Genomic DNA, 20428 nt, shown 5'->3' with positions numbered 1-20428 from the left:
GAGGAATTGACCTCCAGGGCAATTGGCAGCGAGAATCAGCTGCCCTGATGATGCTCAGCTGTGTAGCAATGCAAGCCGCTGTGGGGCCTGGGCCTTCTCTTGGAAGCTCTGAGTCTATCTGGCCCGGCTGCGGTTAGGTAATTACAGGTTGCAAATGGCCGGGGCATTCATATGCAAAAGCCTCTGCCGCAGCCTGGGTGGGGCGGGGTCTCAAGGAATCAAAGGGCTGAGAAAGCAGCTATGGCGGAGCCTCAGCCCTGCCCTAAGGAGTCGCGAGTCCCAGTGTCCCGGCAAAGGCTGCAAGCACCTCTGAGGGAAAGCCGCTCTCAAGCTCGCCCGCTGCCAGACAGTCCAGTATTTCCCCGTATGAGCCCTGGGTCCCCAGAGACTTCCCGGAACCGGATTTCAGAGCCATCGGGAGCTTGTGTCTCCCTCCAGATTCAAAAAGACAGCCGCGTCCTCAGGTGCCAGACCCTTTCCGCGCGCGCGCCCCCGTACCTCTGCACGCCACCTCCGCAGCTCCTCCCGCTCGCAGTGTGCTTTTCTCTCCTTCTAGTTGTAGAATTTACACTCAGCCAGCCCTCCTGTAGCTCTGGATGATGTCCACCTTGTGTTTTTGATGCATTTATCGATTGTTGTGGGAAGCAGAAATTTCCCGGTGTTTATCTATGCCGCCATCTTAGTTTCCCAGGTGATCATTTCTTAACGGCTAGCTGTTGTGTGGTCCCTGCACCCTGGACATTCTTGTGTGAGCCACTCCCAACCTGTGGGTCAGACGGCTGTTTTCTTTTCTAAGGAAAAGTTGGTCTTTTGAAATTAATGGTTTACATAAAGGGGAAGAAGAAATGCAAATATGCATTCATTATATAAAAATCACCAAATCTTGAAAGATTATGGAAGCTCCTTTTTTTTTCATATCAAATTTGGCTTTAGTCCTTTTTTTCAATTACACTTTACATTCCATGTTGCATTAGTTTCAGGTGTATTGCATAGTGGTTAGATAATCACATACCTTACAAAGTGTTCCCCGCTATATTTCCAGTACTCCCTGGCACCATGCATAGTTATTTCAATATTATTAACTGCATTTCCTGTGATGTACTTTACATTCCCATGACTATTTTGTAACTATCAATCTGTACTTCTTAGTCCCTTTACCTCCTTCACCCAGTCTCCCAACTCCCCTTCCTTCTGGCAACCATCAGTCTGTTCTCTGTATGAGTCTGTTTCAGTTTTGTTTGTTTGGTTATTTTGTTGTTTAGAGTCTACATATACGTGAAATCATATAGCATTTGTCTTTTTCTGATTGATTTATTTCACTGAGCATAACACACTCTAGGTCCATTCATGCTGTCGCATGGTAAGATTTCATTCTTTTTTATGACTGAGTAATAGTCCATTATATATATGCACCACCACTTTTATATCTACTTGTCTATTGGTGGGTACTTGGGTTGCTTTCCTATCTTGGCTATTGTAAACTAGAGGCTTGGTGCACGAAATTTGTGCATGGGTAGGGTCCCTAGGCCTGGCCGGCAATCAGGCCGATTGGGGCCTTCCAGCTGCCACCCGGGACCTTCCTTCCAGCTGCCGGCCAGGGCCACCCTTCCCCAGCTGCCGGCTGTTGGCCGGGGCCTTCCTTTGTTCCACGCCACTCCCTGAGGGTCAGTGCACGTCAAAGCAAGTGATCGGTCTCCTGGTCAAACTCCCATGGGGACAATTTGCATATTAGGCTTTCATTTATATATATAGCGCTGTGATGAACATAGGGGTACATATATTCTTTTGAATTCGTGTTTTGGGTTTCTTCAAATATATACCCAGAAGTGAAATCACTGTGTCATAAGGCAGTTCCATTTTTAATTTCTTGAGGTAACTCCATGCTGTTTTCCACAGTGGCTGCACCAGGCTGTGTTACAACCAACAGTGCACGAAGGTTCCCTTTTCTCCACATCTTTGACAACACTTGTTTGTTGATTTATTGATGATAGCCATTCTGATAGGTATGAGGTGATATCTCATTGTGGTTTAAATTTGCATTTCTCTGATGTTTAGTGACATTGAACATCTTTTCATATTGGCCATCTGTATGTCCTCTTAGGAGAAGTGGCTATTTAGGTCTTCTGCCCATTTTTAATGAGATTGGTGTTTTGGTGTTGAGTTTTATAAGTTCTTTATAAATTTTTGATATTAACCCTTTATCAGATATATCATTGACAAATATCTTCTCCCCTTCAGCAGGCTGTCTTTTCATTTTGTTGATGGTTTCCTTTGCTGTGGGAAAACTTTTTAGATTGATATAGTCACATTTGTTTATTTTTCTGTTGATTTCTTTGCTCAAGGAGATATATTAGGAAAAATATTGCTAAGAGGGATGTCAGAGATATTACTGCCTATGTTTTTTTCTCGGAGTTTTATGGTTTTGAGTCTAACATTAAGTTTTTAAGCCATTTTGAATATTATTCTTTATTTCAGTCAGTGTATTCTTAATTTCTGACTGGTCCTTTTCCTTTTTTTTTTTTTGGCATTCTCATTAAGATCTTTGAAAGTCTCACTAAATTTCTTGGAGGTTTCTAGAAGATTCTTGAATAACCTTATAACTGTGGTTTTAATCTCTATATCCAGTAGTTCACTTTCTTCTGTTTCTTTCATTTGTGACATGTTTCTTTGTCTCTGCATTTTGGCTGCTTCCCTGTGTTTGTTTCTGTGTATTGGGTTGCTGCTATGTCTCCTTGAGTTGATAGAGTGGCCTTGTGTGCTAGGTGTCCTGTAGGGCCCAGTGGCTCAGCCTCCCCAGTCACCTGAGGTGGACACTCTAGGTGCACCCCTTTGTGGGCTGAGTGCACAGTCTTGTTGTAGTTGCGCCTTGATTGCTTTTGGTATCACTGGGAGGAATTGACCTCTAGACCAATTGGCTTTGGGGACCAGCTGCCACTACAGTGGGAGAGCTGCTGTGCAGGAAACACCCTTATGGAGCAGGACTTGTTTCAGTGGGGCTTTGGTGCTCACTGAGTCTGCTCCTTGAGTGTGTTGCTTATGGACGTGTAGAGTTGTAATCTGGTATGGTCTGACACTGACCACTGGGTACACTGGCTCTTGGGTCTCCAGGGAGATTCAAAGTCAACCACTGCCTGGGGCCATCCAGCAGGAGCTACAGAGAGATCTGCAGATTCCTCCTCTTTGTATTGGGTTTGGAAGTGCCCAGACAAGGCCCAGGTGTGAAGCAAGGCAGGCTGGTGCTGGTGCAGGGTCTTGGGCCTTTTATTGATAGGTTTGGGGCTCCTTGACCCAGCTGCAGCTTGTTTGACAGGTTTTTAGCCTTAGAAAGTACAGGCCATTCATACACAAAAGCCATTGAGCACAGCTTGGGTGGAATTGTAAATTAGGTGGGGCGGGGTCTTAGGGATTCACCAGGGCAGAGCAAAGAGAAATGGCTGCCAGTCAGCCCTGTACTGGGGAGAACCCAGCATGGGGACAATGACCCCTGCAAGCACCTCCGTCTGGAAGAAAGCCGCCCCCCGAGGTCCTGCCAATGCCAGACAATCCAGTTTTTCCTTGTATGTGTCTGGGTCCCCCAGAGCCTCGCCCGGCACTGGAGCTCAGAGGAAGTGGGAGCTTGTAAATTCAGTTTGTGGTGCCGGCCTTTTAAGAGGAGCAGCTGGGTCTCCAGCAGCCTGTGTATCACTGAGCCCCAGTCCACACTGGTTTTTATAGCCTGTAGTTCTTACTGCCCGTAGGGACTTCTTTTCCCAGATCTGGGAGCCTGGGCTGGGCATCTGGTGTGGGGCTGGGACCCCTAGCTCCTCCGGGCGGCCTCCACAGAGGCAATCTCCCTCCCAATTAAAAAAGAGGCACACTTGGGTGCTGACCAGCCTGTTCCTCGCTCCCCGCCTCCTACCAGCCTCAGTGTGCTTTCTTCTTACTTCTCTAGTTGTAGTACTTCCATTCAGCCAGCTTTCCGGTGGTTCTGGATGATGGTTGTTCTGTATTTTAGTTGTAATTTTGATGTGATTGTGGGAGGCAGCGAGTATAGGCATTTGCCTACGCTATCCTCTTGGTTCTCTGAGGAGGATATTTTTTCCATTGCTTTTTAGAGAGAGTAGAAACCAGGGGGAAAGGCAGAGGGAGAGAAACATCAATGTGAGAGAGATGCATCGATTGGTTGCTCCTGCATGCGGCCCAGCTGGGGCCAGGGATCAAGCTTGCAACCAAGACTATGCCCTTTACCTGAATCGAACCTGTGACCCTTCATTTGGGGCAGAGGGAAGGGGCCCAGAGCTCTAACCACTAAGAAAACGGGCTAGGGCTGGGATTGTTTCCTTAGTTTCCCTTTTTGATAGTTTGTTTTATTGGTGTATTGTGGAGAGTGGCTATAGCATTTGGACAGGTTCAAGCCTCAGACTAATGACAGGGCATGGTCCTCTCGTTGCAAAGCCATGTGTAAGTCCCAGCTTGGAGGGCAAAGCCCTCCCAGCACAATTACAGCCAAAGGCTATAGTTGTAAGTTTGACCTTATGGTCGGAACCGGTGGTCCCAGGTGGCTAAGTGAGGTAGGCTGTGGGAGGTGCAGCAAGTGCTGCCAAAACAAAGCTTGATAGAGTTCAGGTACATGTAATTGAGTAGATTCAAACCCCGGGAGAATATTGTAAACATCTTGACCACACTCTTACTTTGCCTCATGGAATCTGGCTATAAAATACTCTGTTTGCAAGCTGTGGCACTGTCTCTCCATCCGAGAGCAGTGTCCCACCTAGCCCCAGCTTTATTTTCTTATCTGTCTTCTTTAATCCTTCACCTGCCCCCCCCCCCACCCCCCCGCCAGGTTCACCTCTGGTCATGCTGAGTGCAGCACAGTGTATAAAAGTGCAACCAATTTCTGAATATTTATTTTGTATCCTGTTACTTAACTAAATTCATTTATCAGACCTAGTAGTTTTTGGTGGAATCTTTAGGGTTCTCTATATACAGTATCATGCTATCTGCAAATAATGACAGTTTTACTTCTTCCTTTCCCATTTGCGTGCTTTTTATTTCTTTGTCTTGTCTGATTGCTGTAGCTAGGACTTCCATTACTATCCTATATAATAAAAGCCTAATATGCAAATCAACCAAACGAACAAAGGACCGGTCGCTATGATGCACACTGACCACCAGGGTGCAGATGCTTAATACAGGAGCTGCCCCCAGCCCATAGGCCCCAGGCCAGCCAAGGTGGGTGCCAGTGGGGGGTCCCAAGATCGCCCTGTTGGTCGCTCCCCGATCGCCCCGTAGAGGGTGGTGATCGGTGGCTGGGGACGGAGCCAGCGAGCAGGTGGCACCAGGCTGGCCAAGGTGGGTGCCAGCAGGGGCCCCCTGATTGCCCCGTCGGTCACCCTGCAGATCAGCCCTGATTGCTGGCCAGGCCTAGGGACCCTACCATTGCACAAATTTTATGCACCAGGCCTTGCACGAATTTCATGCACCAGACCTCTAGTGTTGAATAGGAGTAGTGAAAGTGTACATTCTGTCTTGTTCCTGATTTTAATGGAAACACTTTTAGTTTTTCCCTGTGGAGTATGATATTAGCTGTGGGTTATCATATATTGGCCTTTATTATGTTGAGATATATTTACCTTTGTTCCCACTGTGCTGAGAGTTTTTATCATAAATGGGTGCTGGATTTTATCAAATGCTTTTTTTGTATCTATTGATATAATCATATGATTTTTAGTCTTTATTTTGTTTATGTGGTGTATCACGTTAACTGATTTGCTGATATTGTACCACCCTTACATCCCAGGAATAAATCCCACTTGATATAATGTTTTTAATGTATTGCTGAATTTGATTTGCTAATATTTTTTTTTCCCAATATATTTTATTGATTTCTTACAGAGAGGAAGGGAGAGAGATAGAGAGTTAGAAACATCGATGAGAGAGAAACATCGATCAGCTGCCTCCTGCACATCTCCCACTGGGGATGTGCCCGCAACCCAGGTACATGCCCTTGACCGGAATCGAACCCGGGACCCTTCAGTCCGCAGGCCGACGCTCTATCCACTGAGCCAAACCGGTTCCGGCTGATTTGCTAATATTTTGTTGAGAACTTTTGCATCTATATTCATCAGGGATATTGGCCTATAATTTTCTTTCTTTGTAGTGTCTTTATCTGGTTTTAGAACTAGGATAGTATTGACCTTATTATACATTGAGTCTGGGAGTCTTCTCTCCTTTTGACTTTTTTGGAATAGTTTGAGATAGGTGTTAGTTCTTTGAATGTTTGATAAAATTCACGTGTGAAGCCATCTGGTCCAGGACTTTTGTTTGTTGGAAGTTTTTTTTTTTCTGCTTTGATTTAATTGGTTTTAATCAATTTGTTCATATTTTCTGTTTCTTTTATTCAGTTTTGGAAGACGGTATGTTTCTACAGAAGTTCCTTCTAATTAAACACTAACTTCTTGTGTGTATGGATATTAGAACAATTTTTTTTGATAGGTCCACACCTCTTATTATGGCTACCTTTTTGACATAGGAAGTGAAAACTTAAGTTAATGGTTTCTAATGTAGTGACTTGATAAATGTTTATTAACAATATCTAATGTTTGTTAGAGTGCTCTTACTTGTTTTTTTTTTTTTTTCAATTTCTTTTTATATCCATTAACTTATTTGACTAAGTGAGTAAGGTGCCTTCAAAAATAGCTTTAAGCCAGCCCTGGCTGATGTGGTTGAGCTAGTTGGGGGATTATCCCATACACTAAAAGGATGGTGGGTTTGATTCCCCATCAGGGCACGTCTCTAAGCTTCAGGTTCCATCCCTGGTTGGGCCATATGGGAGGTGACCGATCGATGTTTCTGTCTCACATCCATGTTTTTTTTCTCTCTCAAATCAATAAAAAAAAAATTGTGTCCTCAGGTTAGGATTTAAAAACAAAATAACATTAAGCCAGTGCAGGAATACAGAAACAGCCCTGTACTGCCGATGTGTCCAGTAAATTAGGCAGCCATTTTATCTGCTTGTTCAGAATATTTCAACACCATTAATTCATAATTTTGTTTATCTCTTTAAGATCCACACGGGTTTACAGCACCAAATAATCTGGGCCTGTCAGCCCAGCTGCGTTCCTCCGGATGAAAAACTCCTGCCCCAGCTCCTAAAAGAAGCAGGCTACACTACCCACATGGTCGGAAAGTGGCACCTGGGAATGTACCGGAAAGAATGCCTTCCAACCCGCCGAGGATTTGATACCTACTTTGGTAATGGAAATGCACATGTTGATTTAACAACTCAGGCTGACTGCAGCCATCTCATAAAACACACCCACGTGCGATCGGATGAAATACTGTAACTGGAAACTTGAACACAGAGTGAGCCAGTCAGCACCACCGTGGGGCCACTGTCTAATGCCACCTCCATAACGTGGCTCATGACCCCACAGGGAGGCAGTTTCCTTTGCCAGGTGACTTAATGCCACTTTGGAGCCTTTGGAAAATGTGCTACCTTCACATCCCAGACCACTGTACTCGTAGAGAACCTTACTATCAAAAGGGGTTACAAATGATTTTTTTTTAATTGCAAGCAAAACCCAATACAAGAATATTTCCTTCACTAAGGTGTGGAATATGTTTTTCTCCCTGTGAGCTGTGTTTAGAGGTTTTTTGTTTGTTTGTTTATTTTTAAAGATGGTGGAGAAGATTCTTTTCCATTGGCATTCTTCTCCCTTTCTTACAGATCTGTTTTTGAAATCACTAGATTGGGGGAAATAGATTAAAAAAAAATCTGAGGAAAAGTACAGATAGTAATAGGAAGGATAATAAGAAATTATAAGTATCTTATGAACTTGAGAGCTCTATAATAAATAACATGAAGCCTAAAGTTTATTTCTAAATGTGCCCTCTTTAAATCTGTTCAGAGCCGTCTTAATTAACAACCTGTTTATTTTGACAGTGGCTATATATCTCTGCCAGGTTCTTTTTCATACTGTTCTTTCTATCTAGCTATTTCACTACCTACCTCCCTTTTTATATATATTCATTTATTTTCAACTTGCCGTATCTGAAAAGGAGTACATATTTCAGCATAAAACATTTACAAATAAATAGGATAAAAAATTAGGACAAATAGAAAAAAGATGGAACAGTTGCTTGGCACAAAATTAAGAAAACCACTGCATGGTTGTAGTAGGTGGGCTTCACATTCAACTCTGAGAGTTGAAATTTTTTATGTCCAAAGCAAAAGAAAAAGGGGTAAGTCTATAAGAGTCACATTATTTATAAGATAAATGGAAACCAGATGTTCAGGAAGAGTAAAGCATTTTCTGGCTCTTAGACCTAAGAGAAATTCCTCCTTTGGGAGAAGGTAAGGTGGAGAGTGTCCTCAAAGACATCATTTTAGTAATAAAGTGGTGGTTTTCTTACAGATGTTTCCTGATGCATTTTCTTTTATTCAAGCTGGGGCCAGAGCACCAAAGTGCATTTCAGTAAAAGTGATTTCATGGGGCCCAAACAATGCAGTCGAAGCAGGTAGCTCTGTAGCGCTTGTTGAATGAGGATTAAAGTTGAGCTGCAAGGACCTCAGACGTGAGATCTTGTGTGCCCTGCGCTGTCCAGGTTCTCTAGCAGACATCACTAATCAATCATGGCATTCTCTGTGCGTGAACTAGACACACCCTGAGTATCCTTAAATAGCTGTGCAAGATCATACCGGATGTAAGACCTCTGTCATTTCGGAAATTCTAAAAGAAAAAACAGCCTGTACACCCTTTGAAATTTTTCAGTCAGGTCTTTGCTAAAATATGGATCAGTACCTATACTGTAAGAAGAGAAAAACTATGGATATTTAAAAAAATTCATTAAAAAACAAGTTACATATTTAGAAATTCAGGGCTTAGATGGACAGACAGAGCTCACGCTCCTATGGGTTGGAGGCTTGCAAATAAGGAAGGCGTAATGACATGCAGCTGCCATCACTGTTATGGTCCTGATGTTCTGTAAAAAGCTGTCAGATAATTAGGGGGCTGGTTGCAAAGCTGCGAATACACTGCACGCGATTGAATTATATACTTTAAATGGGAGACTTGTATAGTATGTGAATTATATCTCAATAATGCTGTTAAATAGAGCCATGGGGGATTTAGCTGCTCAAAAAGTATTTTCTCTTTTTCTCCCAAAACGCCTAGGCTGCCATCTTCTTTAGGCTCAGCATGTAAGTTCAAATTTGTGAATCATTCTTATGAGAGAAGCTCTATGTGATTGTAACATGGATGCTTGGTGTCAGTTTGGTCAAGTATGTGAATAAATAGTTGTATTCTGGAATCCTATTTGTAAGATCTTTTTATTATTCGCAGTTCACCCTCTTTTAATCAAGTATATCCTAGGCATATTTTCTCCCAAATGATAAAAATAGTTTACATTTATAGATAATGAACCCGAAGTGATTTTCTCCAGGACTGATACCTAGTAGTTATTAAAAACCCCAAATAGAACCCCAGTGCCATGATCCCTCTCCGAACAGATATAGGGGCTGAAACTATTTTTGTGGACACATTTCTTTCTCTATTACATATTAGTTAGCAAACCCATTGGGTTTCCCTTTTTGTTATATATGTAGGAGAAAAATTATAATTTAAAACATTATCTTACGACCATTGTTCACTATATTCAGAACCATGAATTTAGTGAATCATGGAAAAGAAGGAAACTAATAAAAAATTAATTGATTTATTGTGTAAGCTGTGTAAGGCTCTTAATTGTGATTATAGGAAACATTCAGGACTGGGGAAAGGGCTAGGCCAATTTATCATCCGCATTTTAAGGTTAATCAGTTTTTGTCAGGTGATAGCTCAGGGTCCAGCACAGTTTATTTCTTTTTAAAAGCTTTATCAAAGTGTAATTCATTTATCATGCAGTTCAGCCAATTAAGGTGTATAACTCAATGATTTTTAATACATTCACAGGGTTGTGCCACTGTCCTCACAATTCAATTGTAGAACATTTCCATCACACCCCCAAAGAAACCCCATGCCCATTAGCAGTCATTCCCTATTTTCCCCCAACCCCACTAGCCCTAGGTGACGTCACTAACATAGGCTTTTGCCTCTAGTAGATTTGCCTATTATGGACATTTTATATGAGTGGCATCATACAATATGCAGCACAGCATATCTCTATTTATAAAAGGCTAATATGCTAAGTGTCCGACTGATTAGTCAACCGATTGGTTGTCTGCTTGACCAGTCCCTATAACACACACTGACCACCAGGGGGCAGATGCTCCAACTGCTAGGTTAGCTTGCTGCTGGGGTCCGGCGATTGGGACAGGGTGAGATGGGCCAGACACGCCCTGGAGCCTTCCTGCGGTCCTTCCCTGGCCAGCCAGACCTGATGGGCCCTGATCGGGACTGGGTGAGATGGGCCCCGATCGGTCCTGATCACCAGCCAGGCTGAGGGCCCCCACCCATGCATGAATTCGTGCACTGGGCCTCCAGTTTTAATATATTAGGAAAATATGGAACATTTGCAGAAGCAACTGTTGGTTGAGAAAACTCATTTCCTCCCATGGTTAAGTCTAAATTATGAGATAGGCAGTTAATGCCATTTAAATTTGGGGTGAAATTGAGATCACAATAGGTAGAAAAGTCTAATCTTAGTGCTGCACATTAGTTTGATCATTTGGCCCTGTTATGTATAGAAATCCTCCGTTTGGAAAGGTTTGTGTCTTTGACCAGTGGGTGTCAGTGTCTGACTAAAGATGATTCCTCCTAGAGCCACTTCTATAAATAACCTTGAAGCCAGTCTTTGAAGGTCAATATCAATATTATTCAATCCCTGCATTCATTTATGTAATCACCTCAGAATAAATACTTGTAACAAATCACATTACCCATATACTATTTTAGCTATTAGATAGCTTTAAAAGATTAAGATGTTATCATCTTTACTGAATTTGAACCCTGACTTTTTAAAAATGCATTTACTTAGAATCACCCACTTTGAGAGTTACATGATAGAGCTTGTATGCTGAAGACTTGAGTGAGGAGTGGATTTGAATTTTTTTACAATTATACTTGAATGCCATCTGCTAGAAAATACAGAGATGTTAAGAAATGCTGCTCTGATTAACCTTGTCGTCAGATTAGCTTTGTCGTGGGTAATCAATTGCATTAGGTAATTAAATACTGGAACATTAGTTTAACAAGTTTTATGCCCTGCTGACTACTTTCATCTCCCATTCTTGCTGTAGGATATCTCCTAGGTAGTGAAGATTACTATTCCCATGAACGCTGTGTATTTATCAACGCTTTGAATGTCACACGATGTGCTCTTGATTTTCGAGATGGTGAGGAAGTTGCAACAGGATATGAAAATATGTATTCAACAAACATATTTACTGAAAGGGCTACAGCCCTCATAACTAACCATCCACCAGAGAAGGTAAGTCTTGCCTCTTTATTGATATCAAGATTGTGTTCAGAGAGGGTCTCCACAGATGAGTATAGGAAGAGGCCATCGAGGGAAACATCTAATACATTCTAGGGGAATTATTTTCAAATTTTAGAGTGCACTAGTATCAGCCTGGGAAGCTTGTTAGAAATGGAAATTCCTGAAGCCCATAAGAGTCTGATCTCGCATATCTGCGGGAAATCCATACCCTGGCATTTTAAAGAAACTCCTCAAGGATGATTCTGGTTAAAATGGTTCCCAGATTACACTCTGAGAAAGACTGTATCTATAGAGTTTTAGTAGAAATATAGTTTATTATTTGGTGCATTATGTGCATGTGCTGTAAGTAATTAGCAAACTGACATTTAAAAAATGATAGGCTTATGTACAGGATGAGGTTTTATTATGGCAAACTTTCTATTAAGAGCTCACTAAACTTTAGGTTCAGGCTAAGTCCTCTAACTTTGTATTCCTCCCCCACACTCAAGATCGTGTTAGCTATTCTAGATGTTTTGCATCCCCTAGATATTTTGCATCCTCTAATTTTAAAATCAGTCGATCCATTTCTTTAAAAAAAAAAAAAATGCCTGCTTGGGATTTACATTTCATTAAATCTATAGACCTTGGGAAGAATGGATGTCTTAAGAATATTGAGTGTTCCAACCCATAAACATGGCATACGGATGAGCTTGTTTTTTACATTTATCACCCTGAAACCATTGTATACTTCATATGCTAAAATCTTTTGACTTTTCTATAGGTAAAACTAAAAGAGTTTGAATAGCCTTAAACATTTTTTTGCTAGCCTAGAGTTAACCACATGAGCTAAAGTTTAAGCTGAATTCTCTGGATTTAGCTTATAAATACCTTTAAAATGGGTCAAATATTTGTGGTGTCAGATATTAGGCTCAAAATATAGCTTTATTAAGAACTGCATTAGCATACCCACGAAATTAACCTTCAGTAGGATGCTGGCAGAGCAGATCACAGAATGTGCGGTGTTGTCTGGTTCTTCCCATTTCCTGCACTTTGCCTCCTTGACAATTACTGAAGGTGTTCAGTGCAGATCACAATTTGGATTCCAGTTTATATACTTGTGAGACATGGTACCTGGCTGCTGACTCCCTTTTTGATGTGGTTTCTTTGTGGCTCAGTCTTTGCCGCCTTTTGCTCATTATGAGGAGTCTTCCCTGGTATTTGTCCTTGGTTTTGCCACACTTTTGGCTTTTTATCCCTGTTTCACACTGACGTCTTGGCTTGGCCATGCTTGCTATGGAACATTCTCTCAAATACGGAGACATGAAGATTTTATTTTATGGTTATTGTATGTGTTTTATTTTAAACTAGAGGCCTGGTGCACAGATTCGTGCACCTTGGCCTGGCCTGCAGGGATCGGGCCAAAACCAATCTCTGGGTCCGGGGTGTGGGTGAAGCAGATTCGGGCCCTAGCAGCTACCTAACTCACGGCCAATTCCGCAAGGAATCAGGCTCCCTTCTCTACTGGTTGGAGTGTCTGTCCCCTACTGGTCATTGCGTGTCATAGCTATTGGGCGAATGGTTGAACAGTTGAATGGTCACTTAGGCTTTTATATATATAGATTTTTTATTGATTTTTACTGAGAGAGAGAAAAGCATTGATTTGTTGTTGTTCCACTTATTTATGCATTCATTGGTTGCTTCTTGTATGTGCCTTTGCCAGGGGTCAAACCCATAACCTTGGTATGTTGGGATGACACTTTAAACAAGTAAGATACCTGACTGGGCTTAGACATATGCAGATTTTAAATCTAGAGCTACATCAATATTCAGACAGTTAAAAAGATAACTGCTAGGCAGTTGGTTTACGTTCTGAGTTTTCTTCTGTATGCTTGACATTTTGATACAGCTAAAAACCCAAAGAACAAGATAAGGTCTTAATGGAACTGTGGTCCTTGTCCTGTCCTTTGAGGTAGGCACTATGTTGCAAATAAGCAAACTGGCTTAGTGAAGTTAACTTGTTCAAGGTCACAGAGCTATTGAGAGTCAGAATCAGATTTTAAACTCACACTGTTTTTCTCCAGAGCCCAATGCACCCCCTATCCACAGTTAATAGACGTGACCAGAGATAGTGAGCCCAGTGCATGACTCATCCTGACCGTATATTGGGATCATCTGGAACAATTGTAAGAAATACCAGTTCCTAATATTGTGGTTTATCGGTCCAGGGTGAGACCCTGTCATTGGTATTTAATTACCTCCCTGCCCCCACCTCCCACCTCCCACCACCCACCAGTGATTCTGATGTGCAGCCACTTTTGACTCCCCTCAAACACAGATTGGAAGCAGAAACCAGCTGCCTTTTACAGATTCACAATATTATCATGGAACTAGAGTATGCCTACAATACAATTAGTTCCCATTAAGGAACAATGGAGTATCTCTCACAGTGCCCGTAACATTAGGCGGATAAGAGGAAGCAGCTGGGGTGAACTAGTTCTTGGTGTATGGGTTGCCTTAACTGGTGTAGTGTGGACAGCACAGGAACTGAGGACAACTGTAGGCCCCAGCGCTCACGGCCACCCATGCCCGTGTTGTTAGTGTGGCGCTGCTTAGAGGTAACATCAGGAAATTGCCCCGAGGGGGTGGTCGTTTTCCTCTCGTGTCTGAAATATTCTGAAGCCATATCCAGCATTCCTAACATCCTCAAAGTAAAGTTTCAAGCATAGATGTAAATGAATGAAATAGCCAATAGCTGAGTTAGCTCAGAAAGTTCCTTCAAAATAGCAAATGCAGATGTTTTTATTTTCCGTTCTCAGTAAAATGATGTCACCCCAGTTCCAGGAGCTGCACTTTATCCCAATGTTGAATCTTCTTTTTTTTGGTCTTTTTTATTGAATTTATTGGGGTGACATTGGTTAATGAAATTATGTAGGTTTCAGGTGTACAGTTCGATAATACATCATCCGCATATTATATTTTGCTCACCACTCCAAGTCAAGTCTCCTTCCATTACTGTTTACTTCCTCCCCTTTACCCTCTTCTACCTTCCTCCACCCTGACTCTTATTCTGTGCTAATTCTCAAGTGCTATATATAGACTGTAACATAAGCGACTTGTTCTAGGATGGAAATCATTAAAGAAATTCACACAAATCCACAAGCTAAAAGTGTCCCCGTTTTAAAGAGCACTTGAGGGGAAGAAGCATATGGAGCTATTTTGTAACAGAAGGACATGGTGCTGGACTCAGAGGGACCCTGCGAATAGCCATCGCACAATGTGTCGGGAAGCAGCGTCCTTTCTCCTTTTCTGCAAGATAATTCTGTCAGTACTAACACTGCAGTGTGAAAGCAACGTATTCATAAAGTATCTTTTGGTTAAAAATAGCCCCCTCAACACTTTGCAGAATAAAAATAAATCTTTTCTCACCCATCTAGCCTACTGAAAGCATCTGAAAGCAAATGCAAATTTCTGGTGGTAGACCCTTACTTTCCCTGACACATTTGAGAAAGGAATGTCTTAATTTGGAAGTCAAAGATAGAATAACAATTTAAAGCATATCATATGCTTTTTAAGTTTATTCTTTAAATTAGAAAAATATACTAAAGAAATGAAAACAAGGCTTTCTTTCTCACTGAAATTAGTGTCATCTCATGGTGAGGATATTTAGAGTATAAGAATAGACATAATAAGAAAAGGAAATGAACCCCTAGCATCTTATGAATATGCTAATAACTTTAAGTAGTAATGTGATATTTTTATGTAATACTTAAACCTTTGGTCATGACTCACATCTAGGATTCCATTATCTAGGCCTAAGAAACCTGAAAGGGTGCAGTTGGGGTTCGTAAAGATGGCAGCTGTAACTGCATTGCTTAGTGCAGGGATCTGGACCCAAGAAAGAGCGAGGGAGAGATCTGGGTTCAGTATAAACCCGGAGGTCAGTGAAGATCAGATTGGGTACAGGACTCCAGTGTTTTGAGACAGAAAGTCAGGTCAGAATGTGCCCTCAGGTCTCCAGAGGCCAAGGCTTGATTGGGTTAGAACTCAGGTCAGTAGATAGTGTGGTAATCAGGAGCTCATCCCCAGGATGGTGGCTGCTGATTTGGGCCAACAGAGGCCCTGGCTGGCAGGTGAGGGGGAATTGGCTGCTGTTAACTAGAAGGGCCCTAGGATGAGTGGCTGTAGGTGATTCCTGATTGTGGTTGGAGAACCTTAGAGCCCTGGGTAATTGTTCTTCCACTGGGCCACCATGGCGTACTAAGAACAGTACTCTGTAAAATGTTCTTAAATTTAAAAACAGTATAGAAACGCCTCACATCTGGCACTGTCGGGAAATAGGTTGCTTCACATATAAAGTTCACCTTGTGAGTGCTGAGACCTTATTTTTATAATATTGGATGGAAATACTCTAGAATGTGTTCACTGGTCCTCACCTCATTAAATGCGCTGCACTGTATATCATTCTGCCCCCACCTGGTGACCCAAAGCCCTGTTAATGTGTATGAGGCTGTTTGTCCACACACTAAATGACCCTACGTTACTGCAGATGAAATGGGAGGAAGAGAACTTGCTTTGCTCAAGGAATACCTTTAGCTATACTTGTAAGTTATTCGGATCTGGTCGGCAAGTAGTGCGAGGCCTTTGCATGGTCTGTGACAGTCACAGGACGGGCTCGGCCTCGTCCTCAGAAGTTGTTTTCACTTCCTCGTCTCAGTTATGCCCCTTCTCAGAAGCCTGATGCTGGAAAAAGGGGATTGCTGCAGTTTTCTAATTTTAGGCCCTCGAGAGTGATAGTCGTGCCCTTAGCCACTAAGGGATAGTTATTAGAAAGATTTTTCAGGTAATTTTTTGCTATATTTAACAAAGTGAGTAGAAGAATTTCTATATTGGATATGGATAAGGTCCTCTAATGATGGTCCCAGAATTATTATATATTCCTGGCATGGATATAAGAACTCTCCCCCACAACCCTCACCTCACTTGCTGGCCGGGACCAACCTCCCTTTTGCCCTTTCTCTCCATCACCAGCCACATGGGTTGACATGTTGCATATCTTTTTAAACAGCGAGGCTCCTTTCAGATTTCCTCCACCCTGCCCACTGTAGGAAATCCAGACCAGGGTCAAAAACTCTCGTGTTTACCAGACTCAGGCTACTTACCTAAATAAGTGAAACCGCTCACATGGCACAGTGGGGACTAGAGAAATGGCGAGCTTCTGAGACTGGGGTCCCTGCTTCTCATACTCAGCTGCTTGTTACTAGATGGAGTGTGGGTGTGGAATTGTCAGAAGTTGATTTTTCAGGAAAATTAAAACAAGACAAAACAAAACAGATTTTTATGTGATTATTCCTGATTTTTAAAACGGCTTGCAATTTGGGCTGTAATTGGTTGTAGCCTTACAATTTTTAACCCGATCTAGCCCTTGGCTGATGGTTGGGGTTGGCTTAGTCTAGGGCTAAAGACCAGACGGCTCCTCCGACCACAGCCCCTCACTGCCTGTCAGGCCATCGATGCCACTTCACATCCTTCCCTCCAAACATCTGAGTCCTTCCTCCCAGAGTCCTTCCTCAGCACCTGGACACAGCATCCCCTGGGACTCTCTCACCCGATTGGGAGGAGCGCAGGAGTGTCCGTGTGACTTCTGTGGCTGGAGGAGGTGAAAGGACAGAACAGGACTGATAGCTGTGTCCTTATCCCCTCTTCCAAGAAAAAGCCGCAGAATATATCAGTTACTCATCCTGCCCTTATCTCAGCCAATGGGAAAGCGGGGGAAACTAGCCCAAGGCCAAGAGTATGCTAGCCACCCCCCTGTCTTTGTGTAACCACACCCTAGCTGCACCCTGCCCTTGCGTCACTAGCCCCCCGGCCCTCACTCAACCAACCGGAATCGGCCAAATCAGTGGTCAGAGTGTGCCCCCACCCCCCAACCCCAAGCCCTATAAATTCTTTGTTCCCTTGGGACTCGGGGCTCTCTTCTGCATCCAGTAATGGAGGCAAGGGGGGGGGGGAGGGGACCAAGTCCCGGGCTTGAATAAAAGACTCTATGCTTTTGCATCGGACTCGGCGCTCCCTGGTGGTTCTGTGGGGGGTCTTGAAATCTGGGCATAACAGAGGAAGTGTGTGTGGAGACAGAGTGGGGCTAACTTAGTGTCAGAGCTTTAAAGTCGACCGTTGGAGTTGGAATTTGGAATGTCTTCCCATGGAAGTAATGCACAAATGAAGCACAGGTTCCACCTTATCATGGTTTTCATTCCATTACTTCTTCAGTTAAATAGGTTTTGAAGTGATTACCTTGATATTCAGCAGCTATTTTGAAGACTTTGATTTTGGGGGAAAGATGTTTCTAACTGCCAAAGGACTGAACTACAAATAACCTTTTGTGTGTCTATTTGAGCGCTGTACATGTATACTCCTTATGTTACCGCAGGGGTATAGAATAGATAATTTAAAACAATTTATCAACAGTGAAGAATGAAATATGAGACACCCATTCCCAGTCTGTTTTCTGACTTTTTCCTATTCATTTATGAGATTTAAATGCCTCAAATACTTGAACAGAATTATATATTTATTCTAGTTGGACTAGTCTTTTTGAGGGTTTCAGCTCATTAAAGAATTCTGTAGAAGCACAAAGAGGAGAGAGCCTTCAGAAAGGCTCCTTAAAAAGGAGAGGCTGACCTGGACTACCACTAATGTTAAATGCTGTAAATTGGTCTGAGAGGTAAAATAGAATCAATACTTCACACTCCTTTGTTAGTTTCCAGAAATTAAATTGGCCGTATGTTTGGTCCTGGATCAAAGACTAACAAAGCATGGTATTCACTTGTTTTCTCATAAAAACATCAAAAATCCCTACCCTCTACTAAAAGGTGTGAAATTATCTTTCAGCTAGAGCAAAACGTTAAAGCATCTATTGGTACATATCCACACTATAGTAGTGGGGTTTTCAATGGGAAATTGCTCTGCAATTAATATGAACGTGGGCAAGTCATCTAACCTTTCTAAGCCTGTTAACTTATCTCTAAAATGAATGTAACATAGGGTGGTTTGGAGTATTAAATAAGATGGAATATATACATCTTTATAGTATCTAGCACATAGATATTTCACATGTAGTTATTATGATTGATATTATTATTTGTTTGGATCAGAGCCTTCTAGGCTATTTTAGAACTCAAGCTTTTATTTTTCGTCTTTTATCATGTGTCTTTTGTTACATTTTTAACATCTTTATTGAGGCATAATTCACATAAAATTCAGCCATTTAAAGTATACAATTCAATAGTAAACTCAGAGTTATGCAACCATCTCTATCTAAGTTTAAAATATTATCATCACCACAAAAAGAAGCTCTGTGCCTCTTCGCACAGAATTGATGGCTGATAATATTCCTTCTATTGCTGAGTGTTGCTGGAAATATGTCATGTTTTGTTTACCTGTTCATTAACAGGCGGACATTTGGGTTGTTTCCACTTTTGGGCTACCGTGAATAATGCTGCTGTGAATATTCATGTACAAGTTTTTGTGTGGATGTAAGAATGCTGCTGTGAATATTCATGTACAAGTTTTTGTGTGGATGTAAGCTTTCATTTTCTGGGAATGGGAATGCTGGGTCATATGGTAGCTCTATGTTTAACAATTTCAGGAACTGCCAAATTGTTTTTCATACTGGCTGCACCATTTGCATTCCCACCATCAATGAATTAGTGTTTTAGTGTCTGTACAGCTTCACCCACACTTATTATTTTCTGTGGGGTTTTTTGTGTGTTGTAACCTCCTAGTGGGTGGGAAGTGGTATCTCAGGGCGGTTTTGATTTTCTTAATGACTAAGGATATTGAGCATCTTTTCATTTGCTTATTGGCTATTTGTATATCTTCTTTGGAGAAATGTCTGTTCAAATTCTTTGCCAATTTTGTAATTGGGTTAATTGTCTTTTATTATTGAGTTGCAAGAGTTCTTTATATATTCTCCATACAAGTCCCTTATCAGGTACATGTATGATTTACAGATATTTTCAACCCATTCTGTGGGTTGCCTTGATATTAGTTTTTTAAACTGATAAATCTGAACATCTGTGTATTTAATGCTTCCATGCCCTCCTGACTGATTTGCATAAACTCTCTTCCCAGCCTCTGTTTCTCTACCTTGCCCTCCAGTCGGTCCATGAGCCCCTTCAGGTCCCCGAGGAGTACCTAAAGCCATATGACTTTATCCAAGATAAGAACAGGCGTCACTATGCAGGAATGGTTTCCCTTATGGATGAAGCTGTGGGAAATGTCACTGCAGCCTTAAAAAGCCGTGGGCTCTGGAACAACACGGTGTTCATCTTCTCTACAGGTAAGCCTGTCAACAGGAAAATCATCTCTTGGCAAAGTTTAGGACATGGTATTCGATGAATGGAATGAAGACAAATTGGAGCATTTAGCAGTTCCTTATTAAAATGAATGCTAACTGCAAGAGTGAAGACATGATCAAATGGGTAGAAAGATGTGTCTAAGGAAAAAGAATTACGGGCTTCCCCACCTTTCTTCCAATATGAAAATATTCTGGGAGTATGCTTGACAACAAGTGCTTTCTGAGTAGGTATGAGAGGGCATCCCTCACACAGGGCAGCTGGGCACTGAATCCTTGGACTGGCTTGTTCTCAGCAATCTCTGCAGCCCAGGTTCTGTCAGGAGGACTTCTGCTGACTGCAGGGGGCTCTGTGTCAGAGACAGATTGTGACATTATGAAGACAGAGAAGAAATGGAGCCATTTAAATCTAGGCTAGAGCCGCCAAGTATAGATTTTTTTTTACATTAAAATTTTCTGACAATAAAAGTTATGCATGTTGATTATAGGAAAAACAGAAAAGTAGAAAGAAGAAATTTCTTGAAAATCATTATTATGGCGATGTCATTCCAACTTCTAACCTTTTATATATAGTAGACATAGTTTCTATTCCCTAGGGATGTTCTTTGGGTATAGGTCTTGGTTTATTCATTATGTTGAGTACTCAGGAGAGTACTTCCTATTGGAAAATGCTGATCA

At 42.0% G+C, this 20428-nt stretch overlaps 1 protein-coding gene across 1 annotated transcript in view; it reads left to right on the top strand.

The window, feature by feature from the left end:
• The window catches only part of ARSB (arylsulfatase B), a 136073-nt gene that overhangs the window by 17719 nt on the left and 97926 nt on the right, over positions 1 to 20428 (top strand). The window contains exons 2-4 of the mRNA XM_036309507.1: positions 7047 to 7233; positions 11219 to 11409; positions 19528 to 19735. Of these exons, the coding sequence (XP_036165400.1) occupies positions 7047 to 7233; positions 11219 to 11409; positions 19528 to 19735 (586 nt within the window). The remainder of the gene's footprint in view (positions 1 to 7046; positions 7234 to 11218; positions 11410 to 19527; positions 19736 to 20428) is intronic.

This window comes from Myotis myotis, unplaced genomic scaffold, assembly GCF_014108235.1.
Source record: "Myotis myotis isolate mMyoMyo1 unplaced genomic scaffold, mMyoMyo1.p scaffold_m19_p_5, whole genome shotgun sequence".
Lineage (NCBI taxonomy): Eukaryota > Metazoa > Chordata > Mammalia > Chiroptera > Vespertilionidae > Myotis > Myotis myotis.
The sequence above is the reverse complement of the archived record's forward strand: the minus strand, read 5'-3'. Positions and strand labels throughout refer to the sequence as shown.